At 40.2% G+C, this 15,317-nt stretch overlaps 1 protein-coding gene across 2 annotated transcripts in view; it reads right to left on the bottom strand.

Moving 5' to 3' along the window:
- FIG4 (FIG4 phosphoinositide 5-phosphatase) overlaps positions 1 to 15,317 on the bottom strand; it is a 128,928-nt gene that overhangs the window by 101,941 nt on the left and 11,670 nt on the right. For both annotated transcript variants that reach the window (XM_030809555.1, XM_003255554.2), the window contains exons 2-3: positions 2,388 to 2,486; positions 1,000 to 1,123 (exon numbers count right to left, since the gene is read on the bottom strand). In XM_030809555.1, coding sequence (XP_030665415.1) covers positions 1,000 to 1,123; positions 2,388 to 2,486 — 223 coding nt within the window. The remainder of the gene's footprint in view (positions 1 to 999; positions 1,124 to 2,387; positions 2,487 to 15,317) is intronic.

Genomic DNA, 15,317 nt, shown 5'->3' with positions numbered 1-15,317 from the left:
TTCTGTGATCTCCAACACCATTTAATTCATACTACACAGCTTGGCTCTTACTTATAATCTTAGAGTTGTTTTACGTACATTGGATTTTGTTCTCTGCCACAGACCAATCAGGGACAAACCTATAGTACAGTAAAGACAGGTTTATTGATCCACCACAAGGAGAGACAATGCATATCAGAGAAACCATGCAGCATCTTGCTAAAGTAAAGGAATTATTACAGAATTGGGGGAAAGATGGAGCTTAGGTAAAATTTAAATGAAGAGGCTCAAACCAAAGCAAGCTGATATTGGAAGAGATCAATATCACGTTTGGGCTATGAAGCAGATCAAGGGTCCTGTTTCCTTGAAAACAACAGAATCATCATACCTATGGACTACTGTGTTCAGAAACCTCGTCTCTGAAGCTCTACACCTGAGTTGGTAAACCAAAGCTGCTTCTCTGTGTCACAGTGACTTGGGTTGTCCAAGTAAATGTGGGATGTTTTATCTTACTAACACAATTTCAAACAGTGGAGTTTCTGATGGTCTGTGATTTTAGAAACCAAAGTTTCTCAGTGAGTAAAAAAAAAAAAAAGCAGTCATCCAAAGAAGGGGGTTATGACATTTTATAACTACAGACTAACCTTAGGAGAAATTCCTATTAATTTTAAATCCAGTTTTATGCGATTTGTTACTCCAGCTGATGAATGGTAGGGTACATGTTTACAGCCCAAGCTAATTTTTACTTTTTCATTCATCAACGAGACAGACAGCAACCTCCTCAAAGGCCAAAAACATTTTGATATTTGTTTGTATCCTAAATAAAACTGAGCAGTGCTAAGTGCATAAGCAGAAAGGCTGTTTGCTATCTGATTGATGGATAATGAAGTTTTAAATAACCAAAGGTACAGGTAATTATAATTTTAAAGCTTTATAGCCTTATAAACTCCTTTAAGTAGTCTATGTAGAGAAAACAAAAACAAAAAACAAGAGATTGTAAGAAGGGGGCAGATTTCTTACCCACAACACCAAAAGCTGAAACCGCTCGAAATAAGCCCGAGGATCCTTTCTGTCCCATCTTTGTTCTATTTCCAAGATCCAAGCGGCCAAGAAGTTCCCTTACTTCTTGTTGAGTATAGACATGCTAAAAATAAGCACATTCACGCTGTAAGGTTGTGCTTAGACTTTAGATTATTTATTATTTGTGCCTAAAAGTTAAAAAGTTACCTACAAGCATCATCAGCTATTTCATACAGAAGTATACAATAGTACACAAGTAAGCTACAATTTTAAAAAGCTAACAAGTTCTTTAACATTAGCAATTAAGGTTGGTTATTGGATCATGCTGCTATACTAAAAAGTGTCCAAACCTTATACTCTAAACCAGAGATGCAGAGATTTAAGGGATCTACAGGTAAATGTCAAGAGTCTATGAATCCCTTAAAACTATATGCAAAATGTTGAGTAAATATGCGTCTTTATGAGAAGGCCCATAGATTTTCTTAGCATTTCAAAGGGCTCTCTGACCAATTGCTCCCATCTCCAAATAATGCCAAGAACCATTACATTATATTGTTAAAAATGCTCAGATAGATGGGGAGCAGAATGGACCCCAGGAGTAGCATGGGAAATCATAACACAGAATTTATCTAAAATTATTACAACATAGAAAATAGTTTTGTTACAAGTAGCTTAGTGAAAATGGATTCCAAACTGTAGTTACTACATATTTGAGAAACCAGGAATCTTTATGGATTCCGAAATATTCACAGACAGGAATTTCAATACAAAAGATAACTTTAGCTCTTTTGTGTGAAAAATTTAAACTTAACTGTTCAAATCACCATATAGTATTTCACTTTTGACTAACAGCTTCAGGTTTTTGTGCCATCTGAATTCCAGCCTCTGTATTCTTGACTCTGGATAATCTAACTCTGGATAAGAACAGCTTAACATTTCCTTAGTGTATAGCAAATCATCAGAAAAGGTCCTAGAGGTGATTTTCAGGAGGAAAATAAAGTCTGTAGCATAGAAGTCTTCCCTGACTTCAAGTAGCTTGATATTAAAGAACCATAATAGATCCTCTCTTTGGCAGATGCAATATTAAGTTACATTGAATCCTTAAAATGCCAGCTCTTTAAGAAACAATACTCATTATCTTATCCTAAGAGTGTGTTTTCGAAAACAAGTCAAAACGAGGGGCAAAGTATAATTCTGGCATACTTCTTGACACCAGTGATTTCTAGAAATCAGATTGGAGATTCAAATTCTAGCCAACCAAGAAAAATAACTGAAACTTTTAGATTTATGATAAAAATAATATATCACTAAAAACTGTAAGGATATTTCATATCCTTTAAACAACAGGTATGAAAGTTTTTTTGCAGTCAGGTTTGAAGGATACTTACCCTGTCATCAATTATGACCAAATCTTTTGGTTCTGTTCTATCAAACTTCAAGACACGATATTTCGTTTCTGCATTATTGCTCCCAACTAGAAAGTATCTCTGTAAATAAAAAGGAATGTCATTAGTTTATCAAGGCATTTTGCCCTATACACATTTTATACCACTTCAGTTTTTGAAATTAAATACATTAACAAAGTCAGGTTACTTTTTAAAGAAATATTTCTGTTATGTATAACTGGCAGATTAAAGAAAAGCTGACTCCAAAAGGTCAATTTTAAAATTAAAATATTCCTAGTGGTTTCATGATAAAGATCAGTCTGATGTCTGAAATGTGCCCAGTAACCAGGTCAGATGAATTTAATTGTCATAAATTTAGAGATTAATCTAACTGATTGGAGGCTGATGTTTAAGCTTTACCAGGAAGAAGCTCTGGTAAAAATTTGAAAGCTCAACATATAATTAGGAATGCTTAGACAATTATAGCTACTAAAGTACTGACAGCTTATCAAAAAACTACTTACAAATTTTCATTAATGTCTGCAAATGTCTTTAATATAGTAACTATAAAATCTACCCCAAAGTCCCATAAATGATTAAAATGGTTGTCCTTCCCAAATGACCTTTTATAGATAAGCTACAAGAAATTATTATTATTCTTTCTTTCCTAAAACAGTTCCTTGGAGCATTCTGACTAAACACAATCACATTAGTCTTATTAAATAAACACTGGAGGGGTGCTGGGCAAGATGGCTGACTAGAGGCAGCCAGGAGGAACAGCTGCCACCGAGGGACCAGGACAACTGGAGCACTCCTAACAGATCTTCAGAGGGAAGGCACTGAGAGTGGTGGAGGGAAGACACAGAAGCTGGGCTGAAGAGGGAGGAAGCTGGGAACCCTGCATGGGACCACCATGCACTGGCATTCATTCCTGGCCCCCAGTGATTCTGGGGGAATGGGTGAGTTGAACTGGTAAGGAGAAACTTACTCTCGCCAAGGCCTCTGGAATCCTGACAGAAGGAGACTCCCTGACCACCACAGACACTTGAGTTGGCAGGGAGAGCTGCTCAGAGAAGTGGTAGGGGCAACACGCTGGCTTATGCAGAGCCCAAAGAGTTTGGTATGGGAGCATTTGTAGTGGAGCACAGCCAGGGACACTCATCCCCCTAGGGTTGACTTGTTCCCATAGGAGACTTTAGCCCTAGGGGAACTGTCAGACCTGAACTCTGCAGGGCGCTCTTGCCCATCAGACTGGACAGTCGACCTGAGCACCCCTTGGTCTGCTGACCTCTCTCCCAGGGCCCCAGCCCTGCTTGCAGGGAAGCCTTAGGTGTCCTGGGGGCCTGCATCAGAGCCTCTGTGCTGGTGGACTGGCACCTGATTGGTGAAGAGCTCTAGTGGTGTGGCCCCCATGGCCACCCAGCAGCCCACCCTCTCCCTCCCTCTACTGCAGCTTCCCGCAGGCTCAGCGCCACTTCCAACATCACTTTGCCAACGTGTGTGCACAGGCGGGTTTTGTCTTCCTTACCCTACCAGTGCACATGTGCGCATGTACCCTGTCCTGCCACTGCTGCAGTTGGTGGTGCAATCCACCTCCCTCCTTCAGTTGCACTGCCATTGCAGCTGGAGCCTTGGTGGGCACAGAGCCAGCCTGCCCCATCCTCATCCCACCCCTGTGCCAATGCTGCCATGGGAATGAAACTACGCACAGAGGCCAGTGGACCCTCCCCAGCCCTCAGTGACCACCACTGCCTGCAGCACACAGAGAGTGTATATAGACCTGTACCTACCAGTGCCCTGCCCCTGTGCTAACAGGATCACCATGATGACTGCATGCACCATCACCAGCAGGGCCTCCCCCGCCCCCTCAGCCATGCTGCCTCTGCTGCTCCTGTGAATGCCCACATGGAGGCAGGCACCTGCTGGCACCCTGCTGCAGCCACCATGCTTTTGCTGCCACTGGCACATGTGAATGAGGACAGATCCCACTGCCACCGCACCATGAAATGCTTTGGCTGACACCACCCATCAAAGCGTAGTGACCAGCAGTCACTACATGTTGGCACCCTCAGCGCATTGGATACCTAACCTTGAGGAGCCAGAGAACAAAGTCAGAGCCCAATATGAGTATTCTGGAGTTAGAGCACACAGTCCAGGAGTTGGCAGTTGAACGTTGGCCCCCTATAATCTTCCAGAAACAAAACCTGTCGACTGAATCCACCTTATCCCACAATCAAACCCTTAAGGTCATCAAATAGTATAAAAGAAAAAAAAAAGCCACATAAAGGTCAACAGCTTCAAAGATTGAAGAAACATTAGCCCACAAAGATGAGAAAGAACCAGTGCAAGAACTCTGACAACTCAAAAAGCCAGAAGTGCCTCCTCCAAACAACTGCACTATTCTCCAGCAAGGGTTCTGAACCTGGCTGAGACGGCTGACATGACAGAAATAGAATTCAAAATAGGAATAGAAATGAAGTTCATTGAGCTACAGGAATATGTTGAAACCCAATCCAAGGAAGCTAAAAATCATGATAAAACATGACAGACAAAATAGCCAGCATAGAGAACATTTCTGAACTGATAGAGCTGAAAAACATACTACAAGAATTTCATAATATAATCACAAGAACAAATAGCAGAACAGACCAAGTGGAGGAAAGAATCTCAGAGCTTGAAGACTGGATTTCTGAAATAAGACAAGAATAGAGAAAAAAAAGAATGAAAAGGTATGAACAAACCCTCTGAGTAATATGGGATTATGTAAAGAGACTGACTCTATGACTCACTGGTATACCAGAAAGAGGATGGAACCAACTTGGAAAACATATTTCAGGATATCATCCATGACAAATTCCCCAACCTATCTAAGAAGCCAACACTCAAATTAAAGAAATGCAGAGAACCCCAGTCAGATACTTCACTAGAAGATCATCCCCAAGGCACATTATCATCATATTCTCCAAGGCCAAATGAAAGAAACAATGTTAAAGGCAGCTGGAGAGAAAGGTCAGGTCACCTACAAAGGGAAGCCCATCAGACTAACAGTGGACCTCTCAGCTGAAGCCCTAAAAGCCAGAAGAGATTGGGGGCCAATATTCACCTTCTTGAAGAAAAGAATTTCCAACCCAGAATTTCATATGCAGCCAAACCAAGCTTCATAAGCAAAGGAGAAATAACATCCTTTTCGGACAAACATGCTGTGGGAATTTGTTACCACCAGAACTGCCTTGCAAGAGCTCCTGAAGGAAGCACTAAATATGGAAAGGAAAGACCATTCTCAGCCACTAGAAAAACACCCTGAAGTACACAGACCAGTGACACTATAAAGCAACCACATAAACAAGTCTGCAAAATAACCAGCTAACATCCTGATGATAGGCTCACACATACCAGTTCTAACCTTGAATGTAAATGGACTAAATACCCCATTTAAAAGGCACACAGTGGCAAACTGGATAAAGGACTAAGACCCATCAGTATGCTGTCTTCAACAGACCCATCTTACATGCAATGAAACCCACAGGCTCAAAATAAAGGGACAAAGTAAAATCTATCAAGCAAACGGGAAACAGAAAAAAGCAGGGGTTGCAATTCTAGTTTCTGACAAAACAGAGTTTAAACCAACAAAGCTTTAAAAAAAAAAAAAGACAAAGAAGGGCATTACATAATGGTAAAGGGTTCAATTCAACAAGAAGATATAACTATCCTAAATATATATGCACCCAACACAGGAACACTCAGATTAATAAAGCAAGTTATTTGTTTTTGTTTTTTTTTGTTTTTGTTTTTGTTTTGAGACGGAGTCTCGCTCTGTCACCCAGCCTGGAGTGCAGTGGCGCAATCTCAGCTCACTGCAAGCTCCACCTGGGTTCATGCCATTCTCCTGCCTCAGCCTCCCGAGTAGCTGGGAATACAGGTGTCTGCCACCACACCCAGCTAATTTTTTGTATTTTGTTTAGTAGAGACAGGGTTTCACCATGTTAGCCAGGATGGTATTGATCTCCTGACCTCGTGATCCACCCGCCTCGGCCTCCCAAAATGCTGGGATTACAGGCGTGAGCCACCACACCCGGTCATAATAAAGCAAGTTTTTAGAGACCTTCAAAGAGACTTAGACTCCCACACAATAATAGAGGGAGACTTTAACACCACACTGACAATAGTAGACAGATCATCAAGACAAACTTAACAAGGATACTCAACATCAGAGCTGAACTGAAGGAGACTGAGACATGAAAAACCATTCAAAAGGTCAGTGAATCTAGCAGCTATTTTTTTTTTTTGAAAAACTAATAAAGTATACAGACTGGAAGCTAGACTAGTAAAGAAAAGAGAGAAGATTCAAACAAACACAATCAGAAGCAACAAGGGGGATATTAACGCTGACCCCATAGAAATACTAACAACCATCAGAGAATAGTATGAACACCTCTATTCACATACACTAGAAAATCTAGAAGAAATAGATAAATTCCTGGACACATACACCGTCCCATGACTGAACCAAGAAGAAACTCAATCCCTGAACAGACCAGTAATGAGCTCTGAAACTGAGGCAGTAATAGCCTACAAGCAAAAAACGACAACAACAACAACAAAACAAAAATCCAGGTCCAGACAGATTCCAAGCTGAATTCTAGAATATGTACAGAGAAGAACTAGTACCATTTCTACTGAAACTATTCCAAAAAAACTGAGGAGGAGGGACTTCTCCCTAACTCATTCTATGAGGCCAGCATCATCCTGATACCAAAACCTGTTAGAGGTACAACAAAAAAAGAAAACTTCAGGCCAATATCCTTGATGAACACCAATGCAAAAATCCTCAACAAAATACTGGCAAATCGAATCCAGCAGCATATCAAAAAGCTTATCCACTACGATCAAGTAGGCTTCATCCCTGGGATGCAAGGTTGGTTCAACATATGCAAATCAATAAATGTGACTCACCATATAAACAAAACTAAAGACAAAAATCACATTATTATCTCAATAGACCCAGATGTTTTCAATAAAATTCAACATCCATTCATGTTAAAAACTCAATAAGCTAGGTATTGAAGGAACATACCTCAAAATAATAAAAACCATATATGACAAACCCACAGCCAACATCATACCAAATGGCCAAAAGCTGGAAGCATTCCCCTTGAAAACTGGCACAAGACAAGGATGTCTTCTCTCAACACTCCTATTCAACATAGTATTGCAAGTGTTGATCAGGGTAATCGGGCAAGAGAAAGAAATAAAAGGTATCTAAATAGGAAGAGAGGAAGTCAAACTACCCCTTTTTGCAGATAACATGATTCTATTTCTAGAAAACCCAACAGTCTCAGCCCAAAGGTTCTTAAGCTGATAAACAACTTCAGTAAAGTCTAAGAACACAAAATCAATGTGCAAGAATCACTAGCATTCCTATACACCAACAACAGTCAAACTAAGAGCCAAATCAGGGACAAACTCCCATTCACAATTGCCACAAAAAAGAATAAAACACCTAGGAATACAGCTAACTAGGGAGGTGAAAGATCTCTACAAGAACTACAAACCACTGCTCAAAGAAATCAGAGATGACACAACTAAATGGAAAAACATTCCATGTTCATGGATAGGAAGAATCATTATTGTGAAAATGGCCATACTGCCCAAAGCAATTTATAGATTTGATGCTATTCCTATTAAACTACCACTGACATTTTTCACAGAACTAGAAAAAACTATCTTAAAATTCATAAGGAACCAAAAAAGAGCCCAAATAGCCAACACAATCCTCAGCAATAAGAACAAAGCTGGAGGAGGCCGGGCGCGGTGGCTCACGCTTGTAATCCCAGCACTTTGGGAGGCCGAGGCGGGCGGATCACGAGGTCAGGAGATCGAGACCACGGTGAAACCCCATCTCTACTAAAAATACAAAAAATTAGCCGGGCGTGGTGGCGGGCGCCTGTAGTCCCAGCTACTCGGAGAGGCTGAGGCAGGAGAATGGTGTGAACCCGGGAGGCGGAGCTTGCAGTGAGCCGAGATCGCACCACTGCACTCCAGCCTGGGCGACAGAGCGAGACTCCGTCTCAAAAAAAAAAAAGAACAAAGCTGGAGGCATCATGCTACCCAACTTCGAGCTATACTACAGGGCTAAAGTAACCAAAACAGCATGGTACTGGTACAAAAACAGACACGCAGACCAATAGAACAGAATAGAGAACCCAGAAATAAGGCCACACAGCTACAACTATCTAGTCTTTGACAAACCTTACTAAAACAAGCAATGGGGAAAGGATTCCCTATTCAATAAATGATCCGGGAGAATTGGCTAGCCATATGCAGAAGATTGAAAGATTGAAACTGGACCCCTTCCTTACACCACATACAAAAAGTAACTCAAGATGGATTAATGTCTTAAATGTAAAACCCAAAAGTACAAAAACTCTGGAAGACAACATAGGCAATACCATAAGATTTCATGATGAAGATCCAAAAGCAATTGCAACAAAAGCAAAAAATGACAAATGGGATCTAATTAAACTAAAGAGCTTCTGCACAGCAAAATAAACTATCAAGAGAGTAAACAGACAACTTACAGAATAGGAGAAAATTTTTACAAACTATACATCTGACAAAGATCTAATATCCAGCATCCGTGAGGGACTTAAACAAATTTACAAGAAAAAAAAAAACATTAAAAAATGGGCAAAGGACATGAACAGACACTTTTCTAAAGAAGACATACATGCAGCCAACAATCATATGAAAAAAAAAGCTCTGCATCACTGATTATCAGAGAAATGCAAATCAAAACCACAATGAAAGACCATCTCACACCAGTCAGAATGGCTATTACTAAAAAGTCAAAAAACAACAGATGCTGGAAAGGTTGCAGAGAAAAAGGAACACTTATACACTGTTAGCGGAAGTGTATATTAGTTGAACCATTGTAGAAGACAGTGTGGCAATTCCTCTAAGACCTAAAGACAGAAATACCATTCGGCCCAGCAATCCCATTACTGGGTATACACCCAAAGGAAGAGAAGTTGTTCTATTATAAAGACAAATGCACATGTATGTTCACTGCAGTACTGTTCACAATAGCAAAGACATGGATTCAACCTAAATGCCCATCAGTGATAGACTGGATAAAGAAAATGTGGTACATATATACCATGGAATATTATGCAGCCATAAAAAAGTCCTTTGCAGGAACATGGATGGAGCTGGAGGCCATTATCCTTGGCAAATGAATGCAAAAACAAAAAACCAAATACTGCACGTTCTCACTTACAAGTGGGATGAGAACACATGGACACACAGAGGGGAGCAACAGACACTGGGGTCTTTTGGAGGGTGGAGGGTGGGAGGAGGGAGAGGATTAGGAAAAATAACTAATGGGTAGTAGGTTTAATACCTGGGTGACAAAATAATCTGTACAACAAACCCCCATGACACAGGTTTACCTATGTAACAAACCTGCATGTGTATCCCAAACTTAAAAGTAAAAAAAAAAAAAGAATACTGAGAATAAAATAATCAAAATGCAGAAAAATATACTTAAATGAAAATGCTTTTAAGAAAAACTAAATGAAATGAATTATTCTAAAATTATATCTAAAAAATAAGTACAACTTCATTAGCAAAAATAAAGATATTTCGCTTCAAAAAGTCCTTTAAAAAGTGATACTTTTTAAACATTGCAAAAATTGAGAAAACACTGCCATAATCAACTCACATTGTGCCATTTACTACTGGACATATAAGGTGTAGATACACAAAGCAACTAAATAACAAATAAGTCTTTCAATATTAAAGGCCAAAATGAAGCATGTAGACCATAGGAAATCAGTGCAGGCAAGACTGATGTAGTTTATTATAGATGAGAAAAATGTCAGACCAGTTGGGTCTAGAATTGAACCTTCAAGAATGGTTAACACTTTAAAAGGTAAGAATTTACTGTATATTACAACATGAACACTTGGATATACTGTTTTAACTTTAAATCTGTAGAAATACATGGAATTTTTACTATTAAGTATGTGTATATATATATATATATACACACATCAGTTTATAAAGGTCTGATTTACTGATAGGTTATGAAGAGCAAAACAATCTGTTAAAAATGATGGGTTAGCCTGATCTCAAGAGGAAAGCTGGTCAAGAAATTCAATCCTTCATCTCCTAGGAGAGGTACAGTCTAGATGACACTATGAGTTATAATGAGGTAAAAATAAAGCAATTATAATAAAAATTAGTAAACTAAGTTGGGACATCCAGTGACAGGGTTCGATGTACTGGGGGCACAGTTAGACAGACAGGCAAACAGAAAGAGAAAAGAAGTCAAAGAATCTCAGCCAGGCTTCAGCTAATTCCTGTCCCTGACACCCCACCCACCACTGAGAGGAGAGGGGGTAGCCAATCTAACAACGTTCACCTAAGAAGAATAGTTTGTACACGACACGTGCTTGTTAGCAGAAAAGGGAGCCCTTCTTGAGGACTTGAAAAATGGCTTCTAGGAGAGGAAATAGCAAGTGCAAAGAACTGAAAAGGGAAGAAGCTAGCATGTTTGTTACAGGCACAAGAATAAGCGAGAAAATGTTCGTTCACAAAGCACCTAACACAGTGACTACAGAAAATGAAGCACCTAACACAGTGACTATAGCGGTCAGCACAAAAAAGACACTCAATAAGTGTTAGTTCCTTTTCTTTCCTTCACTTTGTAAGAAGTCAGTGAGACTATGCCATTGTATTTGAGGAAAAAGACAAATGCCAGAGGAAAACAGAGTAGCCCAAAGGGAGGAAAGCATGTTCAGGACCAGAATGGACCCACAATGGGAGAATGCGCCAATCTGTTAGTAGTCAGTCTATGTCCTCAGGAGAGAAGAGCATGCAAACTGACAACCATGAATAGCATGCTGTAACAGAGGCATGAACTAGATGCCATGAGAACACAGGAAGGGCACTTGACTTATCTGGGGATGGTCAGAGCAGGCTGGTGTTGTCCTGATTCTGAATTTGGCCTTGAGGAACCTCTAAGCAGGACTTTGGGCACTGAGCCAAGACAGGGCCAGTGAACCACCCACGTCCACCTGCACCAATCCCTACTCATCACCTGTTCTCCCCAAAGCACTTTTGTTTCTATCTAAATGTAGTACTTACTTCTGAAAGTCTTGTCTAAATTTGTTTGGGGCTTGTCTGCCCCCTACTATAAGCACCTCGGGAGACTGGGGCTAACTCCTTAACCTCTGTGGATTTTAATTCCCTAGTCTAGTAGTACAATATGGTGCCTCAGCATTGGCTAAGTGTTAGGTGAAAGAACAACTGTGTACCACAGAGTAATCATTTAATGTGCTGGGTAATTTTCTAAGACATTTACACTAACCCAGCTTTTCTGGGTAAGCACATAGAAAAAATGGCTCTTTTAAGTCAACTACTCAGTAAGGAGGAACATCCTAGGTTTAAAAGAGGAAATTCCCTAGAATTTTATTTTTTAGTTTTAACTTTTATTTTAGGTTTGAGGGTATATGTGAAGGTTTGCTACATAGGTAAACTTGTGTCACAGGGGTTTGTTGTACAGAATTTTAATAAATCTTAGGAAACCTAAAGATTAATTGCAATGGGATGATACTTTGGCAGTTTGTGATTTTAAAAACAGATATAAATCCTGACATGCTCATGGGCAAATGCATTATTGGACTCTGAAACACATACTTAGGAAGGCAGATCTGTACTTCCCATATCTAGATCCTTCCAAAGAATTCATGAATCAGAGGAGCCAAAGGCTAAAACCCACAGAATCTGGAAGTAGATCAGAGTGGAGGGAAAGAAATGGGAAACACTGTAACTAGCCGCATTCTCTCTCTTCTCAAATAGTCCAAGAATCCTAAAAACGTTTTGTGCAGAGAATAGCGACCTCATGTGGAGCCAGTTATGTGGGAAAGAAAATCCCTGCTTTTCAGCGGGCCTGTTGTAGACCGCGGAATCACTGCCTGCACTGCCCTCTGGTGGGCAGCTGACCATCTACTTTCACACCAATTTTTTAAGAGGTAACTTCCAGAAAGGCCTTGTTTCTACTCGTTCTTATTTCCTTTCTGTTGAATGTATCAACACTGTATATCCTCAGCCTTTGTTACATTAATAGTATGTTTCAAAATGGACCTCAGCATTTTGGGGATTAAAAATTTCCCTAAAGTTTCCCTCCACTAAATTTTTCTCCACTGTTGATTTTTTTCCCCAATTTTTAATTTAAAAAAATTTTCAAAGACAACAGAACAGTACAACGAACACCCATATACCCTTCATCTAGACTCACCAACTGTTAACATTTTGTTGCATTTGTTTTCTCCCTCCCCCACTCCTGATAGACGCTTTCTTCCTCTGAACCTCTGGAAATGAGTTGCAGGTATCATAACACATAATCATAATATCATCGATAAAATATTATGTATGTACAATTTATATTCCAATTTTCCCCCATCTCTCTATAATATCCTCTATAGCTGGATTTTTTAAAGCCAGAATCTAATCAAGGATCATGTATTACATATCTTTATGTAAAGATATGTTACATCTTTTTAAATCTTTTAATCTAGAATAGTCCGTCAGGCTTTGTTTTTCATGACTTCGCCATTTTTAAAGAGCCTACTTTTTTTATTTTTTTATTTTTTTGAGATGGAGTCTCACTCTGTCACCCAGGCTGGAGTGCAGTGGTGTGATCTTGGCTCACCAGAACCTCCGCGTCCTGGGTTCAAGCAATTCTCCTCCCTCAGCCTCCTGAGTAGCTGGGATTACAGACGTGCACCACGACATGTGGCTAATTTTTTTGTTGTTGTTGTATTTTTAGTAGAGACAGGGTTTCACCATGTTGGCCAGGCTGGTCTCAAACTCCTGACCTCAAATGATACACCTGCCTTGGCCTCCCAAAGTGCTGGGATTATAGGCATGAGCCACCACGCCCAGCCCCAAGCCCACGTTTTTTTTACATAAATTTTCTTGGTGTTTCTATTGATGTCACTCATTTGACCACTGACTAGTGAATGCCTCATATGTGTCAGGAACTAGGCTCGATGCCTGAGGAAAAAGATAAACTGAAGCTATATTTTGGAGATATAACTTACTGGTAGATGGGATCAGGAAGGAGAGTAATAGATCCAATTACCTTTAAGCAGGTAGCTAGGTGATGGTGCCACTTATGTCAAGATGACTAGAGAAGAAACGGGTGTGAAGGGAAACCAAGAGTTCTGTTCACAACATGCCCAGAGAGGCCAAGTGAGAACTTAGTGGGTAAAAGAGCTCAGTGGGTGCCATCAGCACATATGCAGCATTTAAAGCCATGGGACTGGGTTAAACCTACTACAGAGAGTAGGGAGAGTGACGAGAGCCCAAAAAAGCTAGCCTGAGGAACTCCATTATTTAGAGGCCAGATACAGAGAAAGAACCAGCTGAGAAGATTGGGGGGAATGGCTGGTGAATGAGAAAACCCCAGCACGGGGTGGACTCATCAAAGCAAAGAAAGATCATCTGGGAAAGGAGAAAGCAGTCACATCAGATGCTGCTGAGAAGTCAAGTCGATAAGAACAGAGCATCTGACGACAGGCACTTGTGAGTGGCCCTTCTGTGGGCAGTCTCAGGGACAGAGAGGGGGCAAGATCCACAACAGAGACGTCTGAGGTGCAAAACAGGTAGAATCCTGGATAAAGACAGGGGAGTGGACATCTCTGGTCCTCCCAAACATCTTACTAAAACCACAGTAAAGTTTTTTATGTTTATTTTTAGGCTCAAGCCCCAAGAGCAAAAGGAGGAACAAAGAAGTTAAAGGAGAAAAATAAAAACCATTTGAAACTGAAAAGCATGTGTAACAAAGCTGACTCCTAAACTGGTAATGGAAAAGTCAAGAAGCAATCCAATTTACACAATAGAACCTCCAAAAGGCTTGGGAATTTGAAGCCCCTGATACCTCTGTAGTGTCAGAAGAAGATAAAAAGAAGAGAGCACCAAAAGAAGTTAGCACAGCTTCTAAAAAGAAAAAAAAAAAAACAAGCTTCAAACTAAAGATCAAGAACAGAGTAACATTAGAAGCTCTCAGCAACAATGCTGGAAGGTGGAAGAGAATGACATAAGGCCTTCAAAATTCTAAAGGAAAATTCATTCCAATCCTTAATTCAATATTTATCAATCAAACCTGAGGGTGGCATAGGACATTTTTAGATACTTATGCGCTTAAAAAAAAATGACCTTCTATGAACCCTTTCTCATGAAGTAATTAAAGGAAGTACTCTACCAAAACAAGTCCATAATCAAGAAACAGGAAATGATGGGATCCAGGAAAACAGGGAAACTGTCATACAGAGTATGATATAGGGTAACGGTGAAGGGAAACCCCAGAATGGTGGCTGTAGTGCAGGCCTTGGGAGACTCTAGTCTGGACTAAAGCCATTGCTTCAAGATGAAACCCAGAAGAATACTTAAGGGGTGTGAATGTGTTGAGAGATTTATACATCTAGGGGAAAGTCAGGGTTCAATTTATTACAAATTTGTAGTAAGAACTAGGGATTGAAAGAAGACGAAAAGTCATCTCAAGTATTGGCAGAGTCTGAAGAAGCAAAGGGCCCCTAGTTCAAATGGTAGAGGGAAAGGAGATAAATAAAATATCCAAGAAGAATAGGGAAGGAAAGGGAGCAGTAATTGGAGTACACGGAATTTCCATAGATCAGGCATGCCTCAGCCAGACTCCCTAAATGCATATATACATGCAAGTAGATGCCTACGAATCAACACCACTAGGGAAAAGGTTTGTGTATTTGTAGATATGCTGGGGCTTGGGATTTGGCAGGAGTTCAGGTGGAGAATTAGGATACCAAAAAAAAGCTACATTGAAATAATACCTGTTAAGATAGAAGTGAGCTAAACTGGCTCTCTTCTGAAAGTAAAGTGTCATTGTTCAAG

This window comes from Nomascus leucogenys, chromosome 3 (genome assembly GCF_006542625.1).
Source record: "Nomascus leucogenys isolate Asia chromosome 3, Asia_NLE_v1, whole genome shotgun sequence".
Lineage (NCBI taxonomy): Eukaryota > Metazoa > Chordata > Mammalia > Primates > Hylobatidae > Nomascus > Nomascus leucogenys.
The sequence above is the reverse complement of the archived record's forward strand: the minus strand, read 5'-3'. Positions and strand labels throughout refer to the sequence as shown.